General features: G+C 35.2%; 2 protein-coding genes across 4 annotated transcripts in view; one reads left to right on the forward strand and one right to left on the reverse strand.

Moving 5' to 3' along the window:
* Positions 1 to 26,996, reverse strand: part of F8 (coagulation factor VIII) — a 186,454-nt gene that overhangs the window by 56,003 nt on the left and 103,455 nt on the right. For all 3 annotated transcript variants that reach the window (XM_003462126.3, XM_063246630.1, XM_013141253.3), the window contains exon 14: positions 21,070 to 24,172. In XM_003462126.3, the coding sequence (XP_003462174.1) occupies positions 21,070 to 24,172 (3,103 nt within the window). The remainder of the gene's footprint in view (positions 1 to 21,069; positions 24,173 to 26,996) is intronic.
* On the forward strand, positions 901 to 1,572 carry LOC106025136 (coiled-coil domain-containing protein 122-like). Its single transcript, XM_063246651.1, is given in 2 exon segments — positions 901 to 1,010; positions 1,012 to 1,572. Coding segments are annotated over 2 exon segments (645 nt in total). The 5' UTR covers positions 901 to 926.

Raw genomic sequence — 26,996 nt, forward strand, 5'->3', positions numbered from 1 at the left:
TATCTTAAAGAGGGTAAAATTAAACATGGTAATATGGAACAGAACAGTTTATAAGGAAACAATTTAAAGAAACACAGATTTCAAAGCAAGTCTACTGGAGATCTTCACTGTCTGTTTTATTTTCTCTAGTTTTCTTCCAAATAGTTGTCCCCCCTCTTCACTCACATTGAATATATACTGAGCATTATAGAAATAATCAAGTCATTACAGGATGATGAAGGCTTTTTAGGTCTTTAAGACCTGACATTGGGGAATTCAATAATGGCTACCATACTGTCTCTCATTCTCTTCGTAGTAGCTGTCTTTATCTTTACATATGCTGAAATTGAACATAATAGACTAGACTAATGTCACTCTGAACAGTAAATAATAGTATTGCTAGATTTTATACAAGATGCTATTTTTAGGAAATATAATTAACATGGAAAAGAGTACATGGACTGAAAATAAAATATGAGAAAACAATGCTCTATGTGACAGAGAACCAGAAAGTAATAGGGGCAACTAGACCAGTATTTGTGGGTAGGTTGGAAAGACAGGTCTTAATAGGTAAAGGAATACAATTAGAGATCAAGTCCAGGAGAGAGAAGGTTCGGAACCACTTAGGTAAATAGCAGGTTGCACCCCACCCCCGCCAATTTAAAACCAAGGGTCTTGGTGAAACCCAAAAATGCACAGTGTACCCTGGGGAAGTCAAAGAGGAGGTAGAGTCTTTAAAAAGATGGCAGAAGATGTTAATAGTGTATATTGTTAATAGTGTGGAATTTAAAACCCACATTACTTGCACCGCTCTGCTTAGATAGATTTTATTCTGTCCCAGTTTGTCTACTTGCAGTAGATTTAAGGGCACAGACAGCTATCCCAAAAACATCAGGATAGACCGGAGAAGTGAGGTGAATGTGAAGAATTGGAGCTAGGAAGGAGCCATGTGTAAGCAAGAAACTTCTTCATTAACTGATACTGTAGAGCAAATTGCAAAGCAACAGCAATCACAAACGTCAGAAATAGAAAAAAAACAAACAAGCTCTGTTCCATTTACAGAATGAACTTCAGGAACTTGAAAAACAAATAGCAGCAGTCTCTGCAGAAACTAAAGAAACAGAGAGGCAAATTTATCAGCAAGATGCTGTCATTGAGAATTCCAAACTTCAATGTGAAAGCCTGGAAATTCAAATCAAGTCCTTACATAAAGAAAATATAAAGCTTAAATTTGATATAGAATCAGCCCAAGAAGATTTTTGTGAACAGATGAAAAAATATAATGCATATTATGTAAAAATAAAGACACATAAAGATAATTTAGGGGAAATAGAAAGAAAATGGTCATTTATGACTGAACTTGATGAAAAGCGAGATCTCATTAAAAAACTGAAGACAATGAAAGAGGAACTTAAGCAAGACCTCCAAAATCCAGATGAAACAACACAAATTCAGGAAGAGATTTCAAAGCTTAAGAATGAGATTATAACTGTAAAAGAATCTATCATTGAAAAGACTTGTTTTCTTGAAGAAGAAAAAAAGACACATGAAAAATTAAGAAAAGAAATAGAGGACATTAAAAACTGGTCTTAAATTACAACAGAATATTATAGTCAAAAAAGACAAAAATTAAGCAAGTAAAGCTTCATCAATAATTATAAAAATAAAGGACACGTACAGTCACATTACCATCTTGGGAGCATCATTTCTTCCCCCAAACAATGTACTTACTGCTTGATGTGAGTGGACCATTGATGTAACCTCCTTTCCAAAACAGCCAGTCTTTTTTAAGAGAATGAATTCAAATTCCAGAAGATTACTATTATTTCTTTTGTTTCATTTTTTCTATCTCTTCTGACTATACTTAGTCATTGCCCTGATACATGTTCAAGGGTCATCTTTTACCTGAACTATAGCATTCATGTTCTAATCTTTGAATGCTTTCAAACATTTTGTGACTTGTATATTTTAGTTTTTATGTTAACATTTTTAGTTCAGAAAAAATGGAAATCATTCTTGAATTTCAGTGTTTTTCTTCCAAATAAATATTTTTAGTATTTCTAAAAAATACACATCAGAATATAGCACAGTCATCATTTTTAATTTCTTACTAACTTAATCTGGAGCCCTGTATGACTTATAATGTTTTATCATGACTGATCTTAGTTAAATCTGGTTTGTTTGATTGCTGTTTGTTATCAACAGATTTTATTCAAAACTGATACAATTGATAGTATCAAGTCTGAGAGTATAAGCAGCTACACTGAAAATGACAAGACTCACTACGATACACATTCTGGTTTGATGACTGCCTGTTTTTGAAGTTTTATGCTATATACAAAGTTGTGTTTTTATTAATACTGTTATGTACTGATATATTCAATTATACTATGTCTGATATAGTCAATTCTATTGAAGATAACAAGAGACAACACAGGAACTACGGTAGAACTCCTTGTACAATGTATATGTCTTTTTCATTTCATGTGTTTATAGGAATGAGTTTTGTTTTGTCTTGCTTTGTTTTGTTTCTCCCTCTAATATAGAAAGGATAGAAATACTTGTTGAGACTCATGCATGTGTAGAACCTATAAACAGTTTATGAGAACAGATCTTATGACACTTGATGAAATGAACAGATACTTTGAAGAAAAAGAGACACTAAAGTACCCAGTACTGATCCTGGAGTGTCATAATGTGACACCCAGCAATAGTATTATTCTTTGTTCAGAGTGGATATTAGCCTGCTTGGGTTTGTTCAATCTCAACATAATTGAAGATATGGATAACTGCATATATTTTTAAGTGTATAGGATTGATAACCATATTTCTAAGTTTTTGTTGGATAGTTGAACAGATCTAGTTTCAGTCTCACTGTTTGAATCCCCACTTTATATGCTCCACTTTAGTATCTTGAACAACTATTTGTAAGAGGACAATCTGTAATCATCAACTGGTGATTTCTTATTTTTTTCTTTGAAAGTATGTATTATTTCTACCCATTTTCTGTTTTGTTTAGTCTTTCTTTAAATAAAATTTTTAAAAAATGACACTACAAAACCCAGTGCTGATCCTGGAGTGTCATGAGGTGAAATCCAGCAATACTATTATTCTTTGTTCAGAATGACTTTAGCCTGCTTGGGTTTGTTAAATCTCAACATAATTAAAGATGTGGATAACTGCATGTATGTTTAAGTGTATAGGATTCACAACCATATTACTAAATTTTCGTTGGATAGTTGAATAGAACTATTTGCAGTCTTATATGAACATATACTTTTGTATCTTAAACAACTATTTGTAAGAGGACAGTATGTAAACATCAACTAGTGATTTCTTACTGTTTATTTTTTCTTTGAATTTATGTATTATTTCTATGCATTTTCTGTTTTGTTTAGTCTTTCTTTAAATAAAATTAAAAAATAAAATAAAATAAAAAAATGAAAAGTGTATTGTGAGGAAAAAGCAGAAGACTCTGAGAGTCAGGAGAGAGGTGGCAGATCCAAGTGTGATGACACATGTCATAATCCCTACTTGGGAAGCTAAAGCAGGAAGATCACAGTTCATCCAGCCAGTCTTAAAGTAAAAAAAAAAAAAGACAAGGAGCTTAGGTGTAGAAGCTAAAGCTCTCTGGGGTTTGGTCCCCAGGACCACACACACACACACACACACACACACACACACACACACACATGCACACATACACACAGATGAAGGAAGAAAGAAAGAAAGAAAAAGGAAAGAAAGAAAGGAAGCAAGTCACATGAAAGCCAAAATCCACAGAGAAAAGAATGAAGCACTTCACAATGCCAGCTTCAACTGAGATGGATGGGTATGTGTATGTGTGTGTGTGTGCACGCGCCCATGCATGTGTGCGTGTGTGTGTGTGTGTGTGTGTGTGTGTGTGTGTGTGTGTGTAACCAAACTGTGCAAACACAAAGTAAGCCTGGAGAATGCTGGTATCCCCAATGATAAATGGGCAGCACCAGCCTCCAAAGGAGCCTATGAATATTGCTAGCTGTCAGCACAGTGTGAAGATTTACACATTGTGAAAGTGCCTCCTCTTATAGGGTTTTGGGGGAGAGTGGCTCACTCAGGAGCTGTTTTGAGAGGTAGCTCATTGTTTGAGAGTGAACTACTCCAGGGACCAGAAGTCACAGAACAACTTTGCTTCAGCACCCCTGGGAACATGTTGCCACAATGACTGAGTGGGAAACAGCCATAAGACATAGTCATGGAGTGGGGGAAGTTTAGCCACAGGCTCACTGAGAAGTCGAAGTAGAGGGGAAGCTCAGCTTGTGGAAGACACAGTAGCCAGCAGAATTGCCCTCTGTGGTGAGAAGCCATTTCCATGGTGTGCATTTCCTGAGGGGGCTGGAACTGAAAGCACTGGAATGGATGCCAGTGGAATGCTTGGCTTTCCTTGCAGCCTACTTCCAGCACAGAACTCAGAGGCCTGTTTGCTTTCCCCACCTGTCAACATGATCATGGATACACCTCCATTTAGAATTTGCCACATCCCTGGCTATATAGTGACATCAGTCTTGGGAGCAAGTGGAATACATCATAAGCCCACAGGTCACAAAGCTAGCTGAGGATGGCAGTGGCTCTGGGTACACAGAAGGAAACAAACAATAAAAAGCCTTTGAAGTGAATACACACAAGCAGATAGTGTACCACTGACCAGTTCTACATGCGAAAAAGGTTCATAGAATACAGAAAATACAAGAGACCCTGGGAATGATTCACTACCCTTCCACCATACTTGGTGGATTCTAATACTATCAATACTGGCAAGAAACTTTATCAATCCAAGCACTTAAATGTGGGGAATTTTTTGATTCATATTTTTCTTTTTCATTTTTCCTTTTACTCCTTTTCTTTTTTGTTTATTTAATTTTTAACCTCTCACTGTTATCTACATTCATTTACTTTTAAAATTCTTTAATTGAATGAATTCTTATCTTTGTTCTCCTCTTTCACATCGTATCTTCCTTTTTTTGTATTTTTGAAACAGGGTATGGCTATGCAGTTCAGGCTGGCCTTGAGCTCACTTCGTAGCTTAGGTTGGTCTTGAACTCACAACAAGCCTCCTGCCTCAGCATCCCGTGTGCTGGGATTATAAGTGTGCACCACCACATCCAGCTATTCTTTTTTCTTTCTTAAATCTTTCATCTTTCATTTTCCCTTCCCTTTTCCCCTTTGTATTTTTACTAGTGAATTATTACTTTTACTGTCATTAATATATAGCTTTTTGTTTTATTCTATAGTATTGCCCTTTTCTTTTCTATTTTTAGTAATGTTATGATTATTGCTTCTACTTCATTTTCACTTTGTGTTAGTATCAGTTTTTGTCTTTTTGCTATCTTTAATGTGGTATGTGTTCTGCTCTCTGAGTGGTACTAGGGATTGTGCCCACAAATGAAGGATGCTCACTAAAAAGACCCTCACATAAAAGTGTAAGAGATATTTGCCCCTACAGATGCACAAATCCTAACAAAAAACTCAAAGAATATTAAAAAGTAGGGCAACATGATTCCTCCAGGGGTTTATAATTCATCAATAACTGAATGTAAATACACTGAAATGGATGAAATACTGGACAAATAAAAAATGGATTCTTAAAATGGTCAATGACTTCAAAGAGGATGCAAATAAATGACTGAGTCAATTAAGAAAGATAATACAGGATCTGAAGGAGAAATTTAACAAAAAGATAGACATTCTGAAAAAGAATCAAACAGAAATTTTGGAAATGCTCAACACATAAAATCGAAACTCAATGGAAAGCCTCATCAATAGACAAAACTAAGCAGAAGACAGAATTTCAGGGTCTGAAGACAAGGTTATTGATTTGTCACACTCAGACAATGATAAAGAAAAATCAAATATGAATGAAAATTCAAGAACTCAGTGACATGATTAAAAGACCAAACTTACACACTTACTGTTGTAGAAGAGGGTTCTAAGGTACAGACTAAAGGCATTGAAAATTTACCTGAGGAAACAATAGCAGAAAAATTCCTAAATCTTGAGAAAGGTGTAAGCATCCACTTGTAGGAGGCATTTAGAACCCCAAATAGGCTTTTTGTTTTATTCTATAGTATATAGAAAAAAAAAATAATCTTTCCACACCATATTATAGTTAAAATGCCAAACATACAGAGGAAGGAAAGAATGTTGAAAGCTGAAAAGAGAAATTTTAAGTCACTTATAAAAGCAATGTATTGGTTACTTTCTGTCACTGGAGACAAAATACCTAACCCTCTCAACTTTGTAGAAGAGAAGTTTATTTTAGCTCACAGTTTCACAGAGTTCTGTGGCATGACTGACTGGCTCCCAGGAAGAAACAGCATGACAAAAGAACCTGGGAGAGGAAAACTGCACAAGCCATGGCAGCCAAAAAGCAGAATGAGAAGAGAAGACCCAGGGACAAGAACCTACCGTTTTTGGTCACATGTATATTGATGCACTTCTTCTAGCCAGGCCTCACCTCTTAACAGCACATTCAGCTATTAATTTATCAGTGGATTAATCCACTGATGAGTGTAGCACCCCCATGATACAATTTATCTTCCAAAATTCCCACCTTTCAATACCGTACACTTTTGGGTGGAATTTTAGAGCTAAGCTATAACAGATATTTGAGATATAAAATCTATAACTTCATATTTCTCAGCAGAAATTTCAAAGACCTAGAGTCCATGGCATGATATATTTCAGTCCCTGAAATAAAATAACTGCCAAGTTATATTACTCTATTGAGCAAACTTATCTTTCAGAATCAAAGGAGAAATAAAGACCGTCCAAGGCAAAAGCATAAAGGAACTCATGACCAGTAAACCAGCATTGCAGAAGATAGTTAAAAGAATCCTATACACAGAAGAGTAGATAAATAATGAGAATTAAGAAAGTCAAACATCAGAAAAACAATGAAATGACAGGAATTAGTACGTATTTTTTATAATAACTCTGAAGGTAAATGTTCTTATCTTTCTGATTAAAAGATACAGAATATCAGATTGGATTAAAAAACAGACACAACACTTTGCTACTTGCAAGAACACAACTGACTAGCAAAAATATACTGTACATAGTCTGAAATAATGAGGATGGAAAACATTCTACACAAATAGAACCTGAAAGCAAGTAGGAGTAGCTATGCTCATATCTGACAAGGAGACTTCAAGACAAACTTAGAAGATACAAAGAAGGACACCCCCCCCCAGATTGCTAAAAGAAACAACCTGCCAAGAAGATATAATAATTGTTACATCTTATTTACTATATATTGATATATATTTAAAGAAAAAACAGTGGTACAAAATTTCAAAAGATTGTAGGAGAATAACAATGGTTAGTACACTGTGTATTATTATCTTCAAAGTAGTTCCTCATATTGCAAGATATAAGCATGAAAAATTGATCAAACAATATAGGCACAAACGTTTTGTTCAATTAACTAAGAGAAATTAGTGTAAGTATCACATATAAATATATATAATATGTAATATATATATATATATATATATATCCTTTTCCCCTCCTTCTTTTTTCCTTTCTCCCATCCCAGTTTCTCTTTCTTTTTGAAAATTTTCTTCACATTTCACAATACCTATTGTACATCTTTCATCTTATTTACTTTTTCAGCTTCTTACACTAGGAAGACAATATGACACTTATACATGCGAGTTTAATTTATTTCACTTATGAGTATGGTCTCAAGTTGCATCCACTTCCCTATAAATATCTCAAGTCTATTCTTCTTTAGAGCTGAGTAGTAGTCTATTGTATAAAAATACCACATCTATTTTTATTCATTCCTCGGCTGATGGTTCTTTAGGTTGTTTACAAGATCTAGGTATTACAAATTGTGCTACTATAAATATGAGTGCACATATATCACTGTGTATGTTATTTTTAATTCTTCTGGGAAAATACCCAGAAGGGGAATAGCTGGGTAGAATGGGACGTCTAATTCTAATTTTTTGCGAATTCTCCACACTGATTTTCATAATGGACACGTGCATGCACTGGACGTTGATGAACCCAGCTTCATAAAGCAAACACTACTCAACATGAGGAGACACATAGACCCCAATATAATAGCAGTAACTTCAGTACTCTACTCTCAACAATAGATAGGTCATCCAGACTCCCCCAAAACAACAAAGAAACATCAAAGTCAAACTGCCATAGGTCAAATGTGCCTAATATATAGTTATAGAACATTCCATTGAAAAATTACAGATTACACATTCTTTTCAGCAGCCCAAGGAACATTCTCCAAAATAGATAATATTTTAGGGCATATACCAAGTCTTAACAAATGCAAGGAATTGAAAGAATTTCATGGTCTTACCAGACTATACTGGAATAAAAGTAGAAATTAACAGTAGGGGAAACTATAGAAACTATGAAAACACAAGGCACAGAGAGATTATGTAATATACTTCTGAGTGATCAATGAGTCACTGAGGAAATTATGAGTGATTTTTAAAAATCTTAGCATAAAATGACAAACAAAACATATCATACTAGATAGTGTAGAACACAGAGATAATTCTGAGAGGGAAGCTTATAGCTATTAAGTGCATACATTAAAAATTCTGAGGGATTTCATGGTCTTATCAAAACAAAAACAAACCAAACCAAAAGCAATAGAAGGAAAGGGATAATAAAGATCAGAGGTGAAATTAATGATGTAAAGGCTAAAAGAACAATACGAAGGATCAATAAATCAAAGTTCTGATTCTTTGAAAAGATAAACATGATTCATAAACTCTTTATCAAACTCACCCAAAGAAAGAGAAGACACAAATCAATAGAATTAGATATAAAATGATGGATGTTACCATAGATACCACTGAAATCCAGAAGACCAGTAGGAATTACTTTGAAAACATATTCCAATGAATTGGAGAGTCTGAAGAAATGTATACATTTTTAGAAACATGTGGCTTCCTAATATTGATGCAAAAGAATACAAAAAGTCTAAGCAGATCAATCACAAGCAATGATATTAAAACAGTAATAAAGTTTTCTGATACAAAAAACCCAGGATCAGATATATTTACTTTTAATTTTATCAGCACTATAAAGAAATAACACCAATGCTCCCTTAAACTATTCCATGACATAGAATAAGAACAAACACTTCCAAATTCACTCTACAAAGCTAATATCATTCTGATGCCAAGATCATATGAGGACACAAAAAAAAAAAAGGAAATGTTTAGACTTTTATTCTTGATGAACATCATTAGTGAAAATAATTAGTATAATAATTTCAAACCAAAGTTACAAAGATCAAGCCATGCCAGCATTCAGGAGGCTGAGGTAGGATAGTCATGAGTTCAATTTTGTCATATACTTTTGTTTGTGAACCAAATTGTATACACACTTTGGGAAAAGAAAAATAGTATGGTGTTTTTCAACAGGTGGGTTACCCTCATATGGGAGACACTAGAGGATGTTGTACAGCTCAGAAAATTCATTACACTACTGGCCCTTAAAGAAAAAACTGAAAATGCATGTGCAGCAATCTCAGCGGCCAAGGTTACCCAAGCAGGAGTGCATTTTACTAGTAAATGCTTGGAAGCTGATGGCCACCACTTTGAGCTACTCTTACAATTGTAAGGGCCAAGAGTAACTTATATGAATCTCACAATGTGTCAGTAAATTTAGTATTATAATATTTATATGTTTTCCTAAAGTGTATATTCATTTTTGGCAGAATAAATGTCTATTTTATGTTTTCTTTTTTATATTTAATTAATTTTTTATTTTAATGAGAGAAAATAAAAACAATGATACAAAATTTCAAAACAAGATAGGAGAATAACAATGGTTAATACATTGCGTATTGCTATCTTGAAAGTAGTTGCTCATATAAGATATAGGCATAAAAACTGATCAAACAAAATAGGCACAAACTTTTCTTTTCAATGAACAAACAGCATTTAGTAATCTATCTTATCTCCTTTGTCTTCCTTTTCTCCTTCCCCCATCCCAGTTTTTCTTTCCTTTTGAACACTTTCTTCCTATTTCACAATATCTATTATACATTTTGAATCTTACTTACTCGTTCTACTTATACTAGGGAGACAATATGATAATTAGTGACATGTGAGTCTGATTTACTTATGAGTATGATCTCAAGTTTCATTCATTTCCCTATGAAAGTCTATACATTATCTTTTTTACAGCTAATTAGTACTCCATTGTATACAAATACCACATCTTTTTTATTCATTCCTTGGTTGATGGGCATTTGTATTGTTTCCAAGTTTTAGCTATTACAAATTGTGCTGGTATAAACATGGGTGCACATATATTACTCTGGTATGATATTTTTAATTCTTTTGGGAAGATACCCAAAAGGATAATAGCTGGGTCTAATGTGTCCTCCTATTCTAATTTTTTTTTGAGGCATCTCCACACTGATTTCCACAGTGGTTGCACCAGTCTGTACTCCTACCAGGAGAAGGATTCTATTTTCCTCAAAGCTCTGCCATCATTTTTAATTAGTTAATTACTTAGTGATAGTTATTCTTTCTGGAGTGAGATGAAATCATATTGTTTTAATTTACATTTCTCAGATGACCAATGATGCTGAACAGTTTTTCATATATTTTGCTCTTTGTATTTCTTCATCTGAGAGGTGCATATATCTCAGATGCTCATTTGTGGATTGAGTCTTTGTATTTGCAGAGTCATTTTTTTTCAGTTATTTATATGTTGTAGATATAAGTACTTTATCTATGGGATAGTTGACTAAATTTATTCTTCCGTTTATGGGTGGTCTTTTTACTCTATTGGCAATTTCTTTTGATATACAAAAGCTTTTTAGTAAGATGTTATCCCAGTTGTTGATTCTTTGAAGTATTTTCCATGCTGTCTGAACTTTGTTCCTGAAGTCTCTGCCTACATCTTTATCTTCAAGATTTCTGCCTAGATTCTCTTCCAGTAGAGTTAGTGATTCTGTTTTAATATTTATATCTTTGATCTGTTTTGACTTTAGTTTCATGCATGGCAATAGACATAGGTCTAGTCAGTATCTGGCATGTGAAAGCCAGTTATTCAGCACCATTTATTGAGGAGATTATCTTTATTGCAGTGAACATGTTTGGTCCCTTTGTCAAAGATAAGGTGGCTGAGTGTGTCTGTAGTTATGGCTTTTGACCTGTTCCACTGATCCTCAGTTCTGTTTTTTTGTCAGTAGCATGCTGATTTTATCACATTAGCTTTGTAGAATAACTTCAAGTTGGAAATTGTGATGCTTCCTGCCTTGCCTTTGTTTACTTCTGCTATTTTAGGTCTATTCTGGTTCCAAATGAATTTTAGGAATGTCTTCTCTAGTTCTGTGACATATATTAATGGTATTTTGATAAGGATTGCATTAAATCTGTATAAGTTTTGGGAGTATGGTCATTTTCGCTATAGTGGTTCTTCCTATCCATGAGCAAGGAATATCTATGCATTTTATCTTTGAGTTCCTTTTTCAGAGTACTGTAATTTTCAATATAAAGATCTTTTACTTCCTTTGTTAGCTTAATTCCTAAATATTTCAATGTATTCCATGCTATTGTTAAGGGTGCATCTTCCTGATTTTTCTTTCTGTGAGTCTGTTGTGTACAGGAATGCTATAGATTTTTGAGTGTTGACTTTGTATTCAGCTACACTACTGAATTTGAATATTAAATCTACAAGTTTTTTGGTGGAGTTTTTGAGGTTTTCTATGTAGAGTATCGTGTCATTTGCAAATATTGATACTTTAAATTCTTCCTTTTCTAACCTTATTCCATTTATATTTCTCTCTTGTCTAATTGCTCTGGCAAATGATTCTAGATCTATATTGAATAGGAGAGGTGAAAGTGGGCAGCTTTGTCTTGTTCCTGATTTTAGAGTAAAAGCTTTCAGTTTTTTGTCCATTTAGCATGATGTTGGCTGTTGGTTTGTCATAGATGGCTTTTATCAGAGTGAAATATAGACCATATATTTCAGTTTTCAGTAGTGTTTGTATCATGAATGAGTGTTGGACTTTGTCAAAAGTTTTTTTCTGCATCTATTGAGATGAGTATGTGATTCTTGTCTTTGGCTCTGTTGATGTGGTGTATTACATTTATTGATTTGTGTATGTTGAACCATCCCTGCATTCCTGGGATAAATCCCACTTTGTCATGGTGTACAATCTTCTTGATTATTTCCTTTATTCCATTTGCTAGTATCTTATTGAGAACGTTTGCATCTATGTTCATTAGTGAGATTGGCCTGTAGTTCTCTTTTTTGGTTGGGTCTTTCTCTGATTTTGGTATCAGGGTAATGCATAATTCCAGGAATGAGTTAGGGAGAATTGCCTACCTTTCAATTTCATTAAATAGTGTGAGGAGTATTGGCATTAAATTTTCTCTAAATTTGTTGTAGAATTCAGCTGTGACTCGATCAGGACCTGGGTTTTTCTCTGTTGGTAGGTTTTTAACAACATTTTCAATTTCATTAACTAATATTGAGTTATTTGCAATTTTTAAAAAATCTTTTTGACTCAGCTTTGGCATTTCATACATACCTAGGAATCTGTCCTTTTGTTCTCTGTTTTCCATCCTATGAGAGTAAAGATTTTCAAAGTAGATGTTGATGACCTTCTGAATTTAACAGGATCTGGAGTGATTTTACCCTTTTCATTTCTCACTGCATGAATTTGAGCCATTTCTTTCCTTTTGATTGATAAGGTTGGCTAAGGGTTTATCAATTTTATTTAGTCTTTCAAAGAACCAGCTCTTCAATTCATTAATTATTTGTATTGTTTTCTTAACCTCCACTGTATTAATTTCTGGTCTGATTTTTATAATTTCCTCCTTTGTATGAGCTTTGTGCTTGTCTTGCTCTTATTTTTCTTGAGATGCAACGTTAGGGTGTTTATTTGTGCTCATTCTATTTTCCTGATGTGAGAATTCACTGTTATAAATTTCCCTCTTAGGACTGCTTTCATGGCATCCTATAAGTTTCAGTATGTTGTATCTGTATTCTTGTTTGGTTGTAGATATTGTTTAATTTTTTCCTTAATTTTATCTGTAACCTATTGGTTGTTTAGGAGGATGTTTTTTTAAAAATTTCATGTGTGTATAGAGTTTTTTTGAAGTTTCTTTTGCCATTAATTCTTAATTTCATTGGGCTATGGTTAGATAATATGCATGGAATAATTTCGATTCCTTTCATTTACTTCAGTGTGTTGTGCGGCCTGTATAAGATCTGTTTTTGAGAACATCCAATGTGCAGCTGAGAAGAGTGTGTATTCTGATGATGTTGGGTGGAACACTCTGTAAATAGCTACTAATTCCATTTGTTTACAGGTTTGGTTCCTTTTGGATATTTCTTTGCTGATTTTCTGTCTAGTTTATATTTGTATTTGTGATAACAGAGTATTAAGGTCTCCCATTAAAATTGTGTTATTGCTTATTTGATTTTTTACTTCTATTAACAATTGTCTTATATAGTTGCATGATCCTGTATTTGGTGCATACCTATTAATGATTGTTATCTCTTTCCCCTAATTTTTTTCCCTAACAAGTATGCAGTGACCTTCTTTATCTTTTTGATCACTTTTGGTTTGAAGTTCATATTGTTTGCCACATAATTGCTACCCCTGCTTTTTTATGTGTTCTTGTTGCATGGAAGATTGTTTTATATCTTTTGACTTTTAATCTATGAATTTCTTTTTCACTTAGTGTGTTTCTTGTACACAGAATATTGTTGAATTTTGCTTCTTGATTCATTTCATCAGTCTGTTTCTTTTGATTGGTCAATTGAGGCCATTTACATTGATGGTTACAACTGATATGTATTGGCTTATCTTTGTCATGACATTGTCTTGCTGTTGTTCCCTGCTCTCACCCTTTGTTCAATTACTTGCCCTGTCTGTTGGTTTCTTTTGTTGTTGTTCTTCGAATTGTGGTCATTTTTCTCTCTGACTAGACTTTTAGTACTCTTCGTAGGGTTGATTTGATGATCATTAATTTCTTCCGTTGTTCTGTGTCATGAAGTGTCTTATTTCTCTATTAATTTTGAAAGATACTTTTGCAGGGTATATCAGTCTAGCATGGAAGTTATTTGAAAGTTTTAAAGTTATTTGAAGTTTGAAATATTCACTCCAACCTCTTCTTGACTTGAGGGTTTGTGTTCAGAAGTCTGCCATGATTCTGAAGTGCTTTCCTTTATAGGTGATGTTTCTTTTGTCTAAGAGCTTTTAATATTCTGTTCTTGTGTTGAATATCTGAAATTCCTATTATATGTCCGTGTAGTTTTCTTTGGATCATAGCTGTTTGGAGTACTGTATGCTTCATTTATTTGTCAAATTCTTTATCCATGCTTAGGAAGTTTTCTGCCATTATTTCTGTGATGAGTTTTTTTTTTTTTAATGACATTGTGCTGTCTCCATCTTTCTCCAATCTTACGTTATTCTCCTTTCCTTTATCTTGTAGCTGTTGGATTGATTTTTAATTATTTCTTGCTATTTTAAAAATATATTTCTTTTCATGATGTCTAGGTGCAATTTTGTCTTCAATATCTAAAATTCTATCCTCTCCATTCAATTTGTTGCATATACTTTCAATGGAGGTTTTACTCTCGGATTTGTGAATCTGTTTCATGAATTTCTTTTCTTTCCTATGTTGGAAATTTTTTGTTTCCATCATTTTTCAAAGCTCATGTATTCTTTTATTTGTGTCTTCTCTAATATCTTTGATTTTAAGCATCATTTATTTTTGTACCTGAGAGATTTTTTCCTAAAGATTTTTCCACTTGTTGTTTTTTTTTTTTTTTTTTTTTTACTTTTGTTGCTTTGATTTCAGGGAGTTCCATTATTTGACTTACAGTTTTGTCTATTTCACTGAGTTCTGGGCTTGTCCCATGTGACCTAGGGCTCTGAGGTTGCATTTTGCTTCTGTGTCTTGTCATTTTCTATTATCTTTTAAAAATTTTTATTTCATTTTCTATGTTGATGCTTGCTGATTTCTTATGATATATAGCTTTATCATTAGTGTTGAAACTTTCCTAGAAAATATCTGTTCTTTAGGGATGTCCTCTAGATGTAGGTGGTTCTTTACAGCTATCCCAAGAACCTACTGTCCTAATTTGTAAAGGATGCAAAGTTACTATTTGACTCAGTACCCAGTCCTTTGGTAGTGGGCTATGGTGATGATTATGACCCCATATAATCACAATGTTATCATATAAGGGAGAAAAATGATTATAACATGTATGATGTCCTGGCTAAATCGTACAGTTAGTAATAACAGTAGTTTCAAGTGCAACTTAATTACTGACAAGCTATGGTAACCATTAATCTGCTACCTTCCACCACAAAAGCAAACTCTAAAATTATATGACAACATATACCATGTAATTGTATGCAGTGGGCAGGATAAAGTGATGAATGAGGTCAAATACAATAACATCAAGGCTGGAGGTCAAAGGCTGATCACCTGAGTTTTGAGAAACTGGAGGACACAAAAGGGAAAGAATGAAATAGGATGTAAAGAAGTAATCAGAAAGGAAAAACACAATGTTTACTCACTTGAGAGTTTAAATTCAAGAAGTAGTTGAGGAAAGAGAGGAAGAATATCAATAGAAAAAAATTAAAAAGAAAGTTAAGACCCTAAACAATTAAAAAAGAAGAAAGACAAAGAGAATAAAAAATAAAAGAAGAAAAGGGAAAAACAAAGGAGACCAGGGAAAGAGAAAAGAAAAAAAGCCCACAAACAAAAATAAACACAAAATTCAAAATAAAACAAGATGACATCCAACCAGACAGGAAAGGGATAGCCAATCAGACAAATAAGGAAGAATAAAAGTAGTAAAATACCTCTGGTGTTTACAGTTCTGTGAGTGTCCATGTGAGATCCCAGAAATGTGCTGAGTATGGACATGATCTTGGCCTCTAGATGTGGGGGCTGTCTTCTGTCAGTGGAGTCTCCAGAATCCAACTGCTGGCTCAGCACTGCTGCTTCAGATACTTACACATTGCTGATCTTGCTGATTACTCTGCCCTCTATAGGTGTGTGCAGGCCTGTGCTCCCAGGCCAGCTGTATTCTGGGTCTGGGGAGCTTCTTGACTATTGTGTGTATTCTACATAATTTACCTATTTGCCCATCTCTTATACAATGATCATACTGTTTCAATTAATGTAACTTTAAAGTAATTCTCAATATGTTGTATAACATTTTCTCCCATTTTATTATTCTTTATGTGGGATCTGGCTCTTCTTGGCTCTTTGCATGTTTATATTAATTTTAGAAGGAATTTATTGAGTTTTACAAAAAGAAAATAAGACTTGTTGAGATTTTCATTCAAGTTGAACTGAGTCACAGATCAGTCTTAGATTTAATTTATATTTTCAAATATTGTGTTTTTCAATCTATATACATAGTATATTCTGGCATTTAATTAGATACTTTCAGAGTTTCTTGGTAATTGTCCATATTTTTCCTTTTATATTATAATCATTAGTGCATATTAACTGTACAAATAATGGGTTTCACTGTGGGATTTCTGTACATGTATATAATGTGCTTCCATTGTATCCCCTTGTTAACTTCTCTTAATTCCTCTCTCCTTATCTCCTCTTTTGTGATTTTTTTCTAGATTTCCACAAATACCTCATATTTTTTCACAGAAAATTCCTGTTATACATATTTCTAGGTACTTATTGTTTTCCAGGTATTATTCTGCATCTTGGTTTCACTTCCATGATGGTATCTCACCTGACTAATCAAGCCCTGGCTTGGCCCGGATGCCTTAGGATAATTACCTAAACAGTGGAGCCCCTGCTTCCATCTTTGCTGTTGTCCACCATGTTGTCATAGAGAACATGTTTGACAGGCTCACTTTTATTTATTTATTTAGTTTGTGTTTAGTGAGTGATGGTGCTAGAGGTCGAACCCTGGGCTTTGTGCATGTTAGGGAAGTATTCTACCATGGAGCTGTACTTCCATTCCTTTACAGACACACTCTTAACATCGAAGACACCATTTATCCAGGAAGGACTTCATTCAAAGCTTCATTGTGCATTTCAACAGACTTTCCTTCAGTTGTGACATGGAGTAGAGCAAACATGTCTACCACACCGAGTTAGAGAATACTAGTGTCCACTTGGCGTACAAAAACAATACTAATGGCACCAAATATGTAGACATTCTAGAGGGGCTGATAAAAAGGCTTGTCAGTTAGACAAGCTATTGGCAGGATGTAAGCCAGAGATGTGTCAGCTTGATTTCATTTGCATTACTATCTTTGCATAACACTTTCCATCCCTTGAACCAGGACATATCAACACGTAGTTCCTACACACTATTGTCATTCCAACTAGAAATGAGAACAAATGTTATTGCGCTAGAGTTGTAGCCAACTTTCTTACTGTATGGCTGACTTCCCTAATTTTTTCCTTATATTATTCTAGCTTTAGGGTGACTCAGTGGAATTCACTTTGTTAACACCAACAATTAGCTGTTTCACAGTCAATGTGTAAGCTAGAAGGGCATAATCACAGATCTGTTCATTCTCAGAAACATCAGCTTCAAATCCATGGACAGTAGCAGCAACAGTCAGGACAGCAAATCAGCCTACAAGGCACTTATAATCATGTTTATAGTAAAGTTTTTGTGTCCTGAGACATCAGTGATAGTCACCTAATACTTTCTGGCTTCTAGTTTCCACTTGAAGAGGATGTTAATGGTTATACCACATTCATGCTCAGATTTCAGTTTAGCTAAGACCCAAGGATACTTGAAGTAGAACTTTTCCATCTCTGCAGCTTCCTTCTTAAGGTTTTCATGGTTCTCTTGCAGATCACATTACATTTACCAAACAGATCGTCAGTAGTGGGGGATTTGCCTGAATCTATATGTTCAATGACAAAGACATTGACAGGCATCTGTTTCTTCCCCAATTTTAGCTTATGTTTAGCAGTGATTTTCAAGACACCTATGTGGCTGGTGGTAAACTTGTTATGAAAAAATTCTATACAACTTAACCTCTGTCATTGTTGATGTAAACTGTACAAGTTATATTTATCCACATGATTACCCTTTCTTTGCACTCTACTCTTTGCCTCTCACATCTTTTGTCTAGAATCATTATATTACCTCATGTATAACATTTAAAACATTTTTATTGCATCTTTGGTAGGAGTAAAGTTTCTCTATTTCTACTTGTTTGAAAATATATTTATTTCACCTTAATTCTTAAATCATATTTTTGATGGGTATAGAATTCTAGGGAGGCAGCTATTTTATTTCAATGTTTTCTAGATAACATTCCCGCATCTTGTATTTCTATCAATTTTATTTAGCTTTTTACCAAACTGACTCTGAGTTTTGTTGATCTTATCTGGGTTTTTTTGTTTTTATTTAATTTTTTTTCTGGTCTGATCTTTCTTATTTCCTTCCTTCTGCTAACTTTGGCTTTCATGAAGGCCAGACAGTTCCAATTCAGAGCCTAGTTCCTCTGGAAAAGCACTTGGTGATCTGCACCATCTTGGACAGCCTGACTATGCTGACACTCAGGACTCTTTGGTTCATTTTCTTTTGTGACCACCTGTGGCTCTGCAGCCTCTTCCAGTCCAGTCCCTCTAGATACTGCATAACATTTGAATCCAATGTTCTTCCTCAAGAGCAAAGGACACAACCATAATTTGTTCTAAGTGCCTGCTGAAGCTGAATTTCCTGTTATTGATTTTTTCTGATATGGAAGCACTTTGCTACCACTGTGAAGCAAGAGATCAGTCCATTCAGGTAAGTTTTCATTCCAATGATAATGCTTCATTTTGTAAATTTCCATTTACATTGACCAGAACCTTATTAACTAACCCAAGAAGATATACCTGCTAGACAAGGGCTCTGCTTTTTTTCTTTTCTTAACGTCATATAATAGTTTAAACTACTCCCCCTACCACCATTGATAGGCAAGTATATAGGGTCCTTCTTCTGTCTCTTATGGTTTGTGCTCTTTGATGAGCTGAGTGTGGGATGAGCCTTTGATAGTCAGGGGACAGCCTTCAATGGATCTCAAAATGAACCTGCAGCTGTGTGTTGATTATCATGTAAGCCACTGTGTATGGACATGACAAAAGAAAAGGTGTTCACCTTATGGGTCAGCCCCCTGCGTACGACCTTTAGGAGCTAGATGAATTAGATGCCTGTAGTCCCAGCACCTAGGAGGCTGATGCATAAGGATCACTTGAGCCCACAAGTTCAGGGCCAGCCTGGAAAACACAGCAAGACTGTCTAAAAAAACCAGAAAAGACCCCCAAGAAGACCACTACAAAGCCATAGCCAAACAGGGACTAGCATCCACTTACCAGTCACCTGCCTGCTCTCTCCTGTTGTTGCCTGGGCCTCCAGGCTGTGCAAGGAACACATAGTAAGGGACAAAGGCAGTGATCAGGCCAGCATGTCTGTGGGTATTGGGGAACTGTATTCATCTGTGTGAGCCACCATCTGATTATAGTCTACTGGTGCAGTCTGATTTGATTATTTTTTTAGATTTATTGTTACAGGAGCAATGTTTAAGTATTGTTAGAGAACTTGAAAATAAGTAAAGTTTTAAAAATAAAATATCACTTTTACAGTATCTAGAGTAACATTGTATTATATGTCCTCCTCATGCCCCCAACCCGATCATAAAGACCTTTCCATTTCAGAAATACATCTCCACTTTACCTAACTTTCCATTTATAATCAAATTCTGCTTGTTCTTAAAGTTATAGTCAACAAGATCCTCTGATGGATTAGATGTGGTCATGAGGGAAAAAGAGGACTTAAGAATAAACTTCAAAGTTTAGGGTTTTAGTAATTAATGAATGAAGGACTGTTAAAAGAAACATGCTTGATGTTAATGAGATTAATCCAGTGGGAAAGGAGAAATTGATGAGTGAGTATGTAGACATTGGAGTGCAGCACCAGTGAGAACAAATCAGTTGAAACGGAGGATTTTAGTGGTGTTCTTCAGAAGATAAAACACAATGTGGTAGTTACTTTAGCTGCAGTGGTTGGGGGAAATTCTCTGTGTAAAGCTGAGCTCAAAGTGCTAGTGATGAAAGGCCAACTGATGAGGCTTCGCAGCAGAGGAAACAGAATGTAAAGGTATTGAAAGTGGAATGAGTTCAGCATGTTTGAGCAATAGAAGGACAAGCACGATGAGTACAGTGAAGAATTCAGGGTGGGAGCGCATGGAAGAGAAATTAAGTAGAAGAACTGGTCAGCAGTTAGACAATACAAGTCCTAGAGGAAGGGTAGTGCCCTCTCCATTGCATATAGTTAGGCACCCCATCCATATTTGTTGACTGACTATGCTTATACTTGCTTTCCAAATGTGTGTGTGTGTGTGTGTGTGCTTCCTCTCCCCTGCACAACCTCCTTCTGTTCCCCTAAAACTCAAACCACTCCATTTTGTCTTCTGAATTCCCCATGCTTTGGGAAAAAACTCTCCCCACATGTTTAACCTATTTACCACACACTTCTTTCTCATACCTGTCTCAGGGAGCTTTTACAAGAATATGATTTCTTCTGCAGCTCAGAGTTTGCCTAGAAGAGGCTGACTTTCTACACCATTGCTGCTTCTTGACCATGCCTCCTGTTCCCTCTTGAAAACTCTCTCCTTTCCCTGCCACCAGAGTACGAACTGACATCTTGCTCACTCTTCAGCTTCATCTAGACTCTGCCACCTGCTGAAGTGAGAGTCCAGAGATTGCTTTTGAGAATCTATTGCTATTTTAGCACCTGGTAAAGTCCAAAGTCATGGATGGGGAAAAGGAGAAAAGAAGGAAGGAAAAGAAAACACACACTCACACACTCACACACACACACACACACAGAACGGTTCTTGTTTATATTGTTTGATCAATTTTTCATGCCTATGTCTTGTAATTTGAGTGACTATTTTGAAGATAGCAATATGCAATATATTAACTATTGTTAACCTCCTATTACCTTGTTTTGAAATTCTCTATAATTTTTATTGCTTTTTAACCTTTAAAAATTAAAAAATTCCAAAATCACAATAGCATGACAAAGGAATAATCAGTGGAGTCATACCTGTTTCTTAGGATGCTAGGGATCCTACTCATCCCATAGTCCCAGAGCCGCTCCACCGCTGCAATAAAATAGTGTCGTGTTCTCTTTTGAAAGCTACGGGGACCCTGGATTTCATCCTCTCCATAAATCTCAAAATCTTCTCTCTTAGTTTCACTTGAGATGTCATCATCATAGTAAATGTCTTCTTGTTCTGGCTGAAGAGTAGTAGGAGTTATTTCCCTTTGATGACGCTTCAAGGCAAATGGGTTTGGAGAGCACAACTTTCCAGTACTTTCTTGCTTTGCCCAAGTGGCTTCTTCCTGGAGCCAATTTTGCCCATCATTTATTGCTACTATTGTACAATTGCTTTCACCAGGGTTCAGAGAAAAAATGGGGTCCTTCATCTTTAAAACTGTATGTTTTGGTGACTTTTCTTGGAATCTCCAGTTATTTTTTGGTATCTGGATAGCATAATTATCCTCTAAAGCAAGAGGACCCAGGAATTTGGAGTTCATCTTTTCAGAATTTTCTATTGCACCTTTTAGAAAGGGTACTTTTCCAGGTCCATTTGTCTTATTCCATTTTAAAATTTCTGCTGTTTTCTGAAGAAGATTCTCCTCCATGCGATCAAAGTAAACAGGAGACTCATGGATAGTTTCTGTAAGTAAAAGGTCTCTCTGATGAATAAGAACTTTAGGAAGAAATTCAACTTTGCTAAATGTTTCAGGCAAGACTTGTTTCAAGATAACAGTGTTCTCCCGTTTTTTGTACGCAACTGAGTTTGTGGCACTTGTCCCCAGGAAGCCAAACTTGCCTTGATTTCTGATTATCTCCAAGGGTACTATGTTTAAAGAAAGGTTATTTATCTTGGGTACTTGTGAGAAATGACTGTCTTCTTGGGCCATTGAACTTTTAGCCTTAAAGCTATAAATATAGGCTGATGCTAGAAATTGAGAAGAGATGTCTTGAGATGAGAACTGTATGAGATCTGTATGAGATCTAATGAATGGAACTGCTGATATCTTTGCAATGGGTGATACAGAGCTCTTTATCTGAGGGATGCTATGATTCCTCATAGGAGACTTTGATGAAAGAGACTGAGCAATGGCCTTTCCTCCTTTCTCTTTGTAACCTGTCTGTGTCAAATGCTTCATGGTTTTGGATCTTTGTGTCGAAGTATCATCCACAATTAGCCCCCTTTCAACCTCTGTTTCTTCTAGTGGGAATCTGAATTGTTTTGAAGAACGCTTACTGCGTTGGGCCGTAATGTTCTCAGCTGGATTAGGAAATATCACTTTGGTACTTAGATGCTGCTCAGCCATTTGCTTGGTTTGATTTCCCAAGCTTTCTTGGTGTGTTTCCTCTTGTCCTCTTCTTTTTGAGAGTTGATCCATGTGAATCTTTGCCCTATTTGTTGAATCATTTAGCAATTTGGTATCCAAAAGTGTTGGTACATATGCCCCCGCATCTAAACTTATGTTTTGTCTAGTGATCAGTAAGAAAAGTTTCTTCAAGAAATTCTTAGTGTCAGTCACTGGGTATACCTGGGGCAAAGCTACATTCTTTTGGGTTAGTACTTCCTTTTTTTTAATCTTTTCCTGAATTGGTTTTTGTTGATTGTGTGTATCATTTTCTTTTAAGTTAGTCATGTTAATAAGAAATACGCTCCTATTGTTTGGAATAATCTCTTTGGGTTCTGCGTCCTTTGTAAATTCATCCTTGTCTATTACCACTTTATTCTTGTGTGGCAAGAAATTCTGATCTTCTCTAGACTTTCCTGATCCTAAGGATAATAATTTCTTTGGACTAGCCCCTTGCCCAGAGTTCAGGGAATTCTTTCTGCTGGTCCCTTTTTTCCAATCTGCTGGCTCTGGAAAGAATAACATCTTGAAAAATAACTTACCTAAGTTTTCTTCATCTGATGATACACGACCTACTTGTTTTCGAGCAACTATTTCCATACTTTTTGATGAAGTTTTATTTGACATATGATTCAGCCCCAGAGCTGTAGTACTTTTGTCAGCAAGTGCTTCATCATTCACTAATGACAGCTGTTTTTGAAAGATAGTATCTCTTTCTAATATAGTATCTTGCCAGACTGATGTACCATTGTCAACTAATAATGTTGGTCTATCAATGTGAGTTTTTCTATCAATTGTTGAATAATTAGATGTCTTGTTTGTCTTTATCAAAGAGATATTAACTTTCAAAAAAGCATTATCTTTGGCCAGTAAAGCAGGTGGGTGAGTTATTTTCTCTTTTAGTGATAAGTCACTTTCTATTGATAATACATTTTTTCCCAGTGAACTCCCTTGAGTACTCACTAACGATACTTGTAACAACTTGGATTCATTATTTCTTTCACTGAGGCTCAGAGGAACATCTGACCCAATAACTGGAAATGATTTTTTGCCAAATATCCTGGTGCCCAATTGCCAACTAACTGGTATATTTGGGGGTCTTAAGGAAGTTGTCTCTTCAGGACTTGCTGCCAAATTGTCTGATAGAATTGTTGGTGAGACCATTGAATTATCTGGTGAGCTAGAAACTTTTGAATCAAGTTTCTTCAACTCTACTGGTACAGTTGTTTCCCAATTCTTATTCAATTTTAATTGGAGGCTTGGTTCAGGAGTAAATACTGTATTTCCCCTCTGATAGACCTTTGGCCTGAACTGTACCACCTTAGATGGGCCCTCATTATTGTCTATTGCTCCAGATAAATGATCACGAGGAAGAGTCTCATATGTGACTTTTGGAAGATCAGATAAGGATAACCCAAATGGAGTTGGACTCTGTCTCAAGAGCATCGACGAATCATTGGAGAAGATATTGTTTACTTTATTGATTCCTGTTCTCTCTCCAAACTGAAAACCAGTTTTCTCTGTGTCATTTTCTGGAATTGTGATGGCTTTGAATTGCTTTTTCCTGGTGCTAGGGTGCCTTGAATTTTGGGAGAAGCTTCTGGGTTCAATGAGATGGCTTTCACTTAGTAAGTGTGTTGGAATATCTTCATATGTGTCCTCATAATCATCACCGGTGCTCCTGCCACAGCTAGAAACCTTCAGTAAGGCTGTCATGCCTCTGTTCCGAAAGTCTGAGTTGTGGCACCCCAGAACCCATAGACCTGGAGATGAGAAAGAATAAGACTCTGATTACTAGTCACCCAGGTTCTAAGAAAGTTCTCTGTTAGCAGTTCTCTCCCATTTTAGATAAATGAAAAAATACTTGTTAAGATCATTATAACACAGGGAACTGAGTTATATTCACAACATGTGATGCTAAAAGTAGTTTTTGGATTGCTACTGTTGTGTTATGCCTGTTTGTGACCACAAGAAACGGCTGCAAGTAAGAAGTGAAATGATGTTGGGGTCAAAATGGATAATGATGATGACAGTTATTTAATTCAGTAAAGTTTTTTTTTTTTACACAGGCTAGGCTTTATTGCTATATAACATCAGGTTATAGACTCTAGTTGCCTGGATTCAAATCATAGTTCTACCATTTACCAGATATATGACTTTGAATAAGTCATATAGCTCCCTGAGCACTAGTTTTCTAATTTGACAATGACGCTGATAGTATCAACCTCATTATGTAATTCTTTGAAATTACATAACACAGTGTGTTATGATTTGAATGTTGTTTGTTTCCCAAAGGCCCATGTGGTAAAGACTTGGTCCTGATTGCTGCTATTAGGATTGGTGGAAAATATAAGTGGTGAGACCTACTAAGAGGTCCTCAGATCCTTAAAGGTGTACCCTCAGAGAAGACTAGGCAATGCTCATGTGACCTTTTAGTTCTCAAGACAGGTTTGTTATAAAAGGCTGAGTCTGATCTCACCCAGCTGTCTATTTTATGGTTTGATATGTGATCTTTCCCCTGCATGTGTTCTGCCATTCATAATTTGTCATGAGGTCCTAGCCAGACACCACTTAGATTTTAGCATACAAAATTTTGAGCTAAATAAACTTTTTTTATTCATGGATATCTTGCCTTGAGTATTTTGTTACCGTGATGAAAAACTGACTAATACATTGTCATAATTTAGTAAGGTAAGTCAGCACAAGGGGGTAACACAGACCATCATGGTGCTTGTTACATTTAATGTCCACTATGGGTAGGATTGGCTGGATGAAGGAATTCCATGAATCAATAGTAAGCCCTTATATGACAGAAAAGTAGGTGCATAAAGGACAAAACATATATTTACCAAGCTACCCATCATGTACCTTAATTATCTCACCTAATAACCTTTGTAAGTAAGATATTTTTAATTTCATCTGATTTTAACTCAAAGGGAAGCTTTTATGAAAAGCATATCCACAGAGCCATGTGAGATAATGGGGTAATTGCACATTGAATTCTATTCTGTATGCAGTCAAATTTTCAATAAAAAGGAAAAGGAGAAAAAATCATTTTCTAATGATCAAGGGTACAGAAAATCTCTCTCTAAGGCAGGAATTCTCAGGAAGTGATTACAGAATGTTTACCACCATTATAAAGGAGAGTCAATAAGACACAGACATCAGAAACCAGGTACTTATCCTGAGGTATTGTGAAAAAAATCTCTACCCAATAACTAAACCTCAGATCTAGAGAGAACCAGTCCACACTGCATCATATTCAGACAACAGCTTTATACCTTGTTCCATCCCCAAATTCACATTAGATCTCAGAGGCAAGAGACTAGCCTATTTGTAGCATTGAAAAAGTCCTAATCTTCGCCAGCTACCCCATGGCTATATAAAAATTTGAGGAGATCAGCAGCCGAGCTGTCACTGAGGAAACTATAATTCTTTTAATTTTCTTTATACGTGTGATTGTATCTCCTTTGTTATTTTGCATTCTATATATGTAAAAATTTTTACATTTTATTGGGTTATCTATTTTATTGTTATTTTAATGAAAGAATCCATTCCTTAAGCTCTTGGGTTGAGATTTATGAATTAACTATACTGTCTAAATTTATTTGTAGTCACACATGTAATAAAAGAAGATATCATTACAAAAGTCAATCAATCTCTCTCTCTCTCTCTCTCTCTCTCTCTCTCTCTCTCTCTCTCTCTCTGTGTGTGTGTGTGTGTGTGTGTGTGTTCAGACAAGGTCTTGCTATGTAGTCCAGACTGGCCTTGAACTCACTATATAGCCTCAAACTTGTAGTGATCCTCTTGCTTCAGCTTCCCAAGTGTTTGGATTACAGGAGTTCACCACTACATCTTGTTCAACCAATGTGGCTATAACTACAGTCTTTCTTGATTACCATTCCAAACTCTATGGGCCTATCAGACTTAAAAGCTTTTTATCAGTTTGACTTCTGTCCATTTTCCATTTTCTCACTCAATTTCTATCTTCCTCAGCAAATGAAAGGAATTAGTTGTGTCTCAGTTACAACAGCAGGATTTTAAGAGTGAAAAACCTTAAATAAATTATTAACATGGAGTTTAAATAGCACCCTCCTGAACAACCAGGAGGTCATAGATGAAATTAAAAATGAAATTATATAGTTTCTATAGTTGAATGGCAATGACAGTACAACATAACTGAACTTATAGAATACAATGAAACCAATCCTAAGAGGGAAATTTATAGCAATAAATACCCATATTGAAAAAAAGAGCAAGTGCATATAAACAACTTAATGGGGAAGCTCAAACTTCTAGAAAAAGCAGAGCAGGCTAAACCAAAAGCTCGTATAAAGATCAGAGAAGAAATTAATATTCTGGAGACTGAAAAAACAATACAAAGAATCAATGAATCAGAGCTAGTTCTTTGAAAGATTAAATAAAATCAACAAAATCTTATCCTACATTATCAAAAAAAGGAAAGAAAATACTCAAATCCATGCAATTAGGAATGAAAAGCATGAAATCACAATGGACCCTGCAGAAATTAGATCATCTATACCTACTTTGAAAACTTGTATTCTAGTAAGGTGGAAAATACAGAAG

Source organism: Cavia porcellus, unplaced genomic scaffold (genome assembly GCF_034190915.1).
Source record: "Cavia porcellus strain 051 isolate PalLab524CR breed Dunkin Hartley unplaced genomic scaffold, mCavPor4.1 scaffold_3, whole genome shotgun sequence".
Taxonomy (NCBI): domain Eukaryota; kingdom Metazoa; phylum Chordata; class Mammalia; order Rodentia; family Caviidae; genus Cavia; species Cavia porcellus.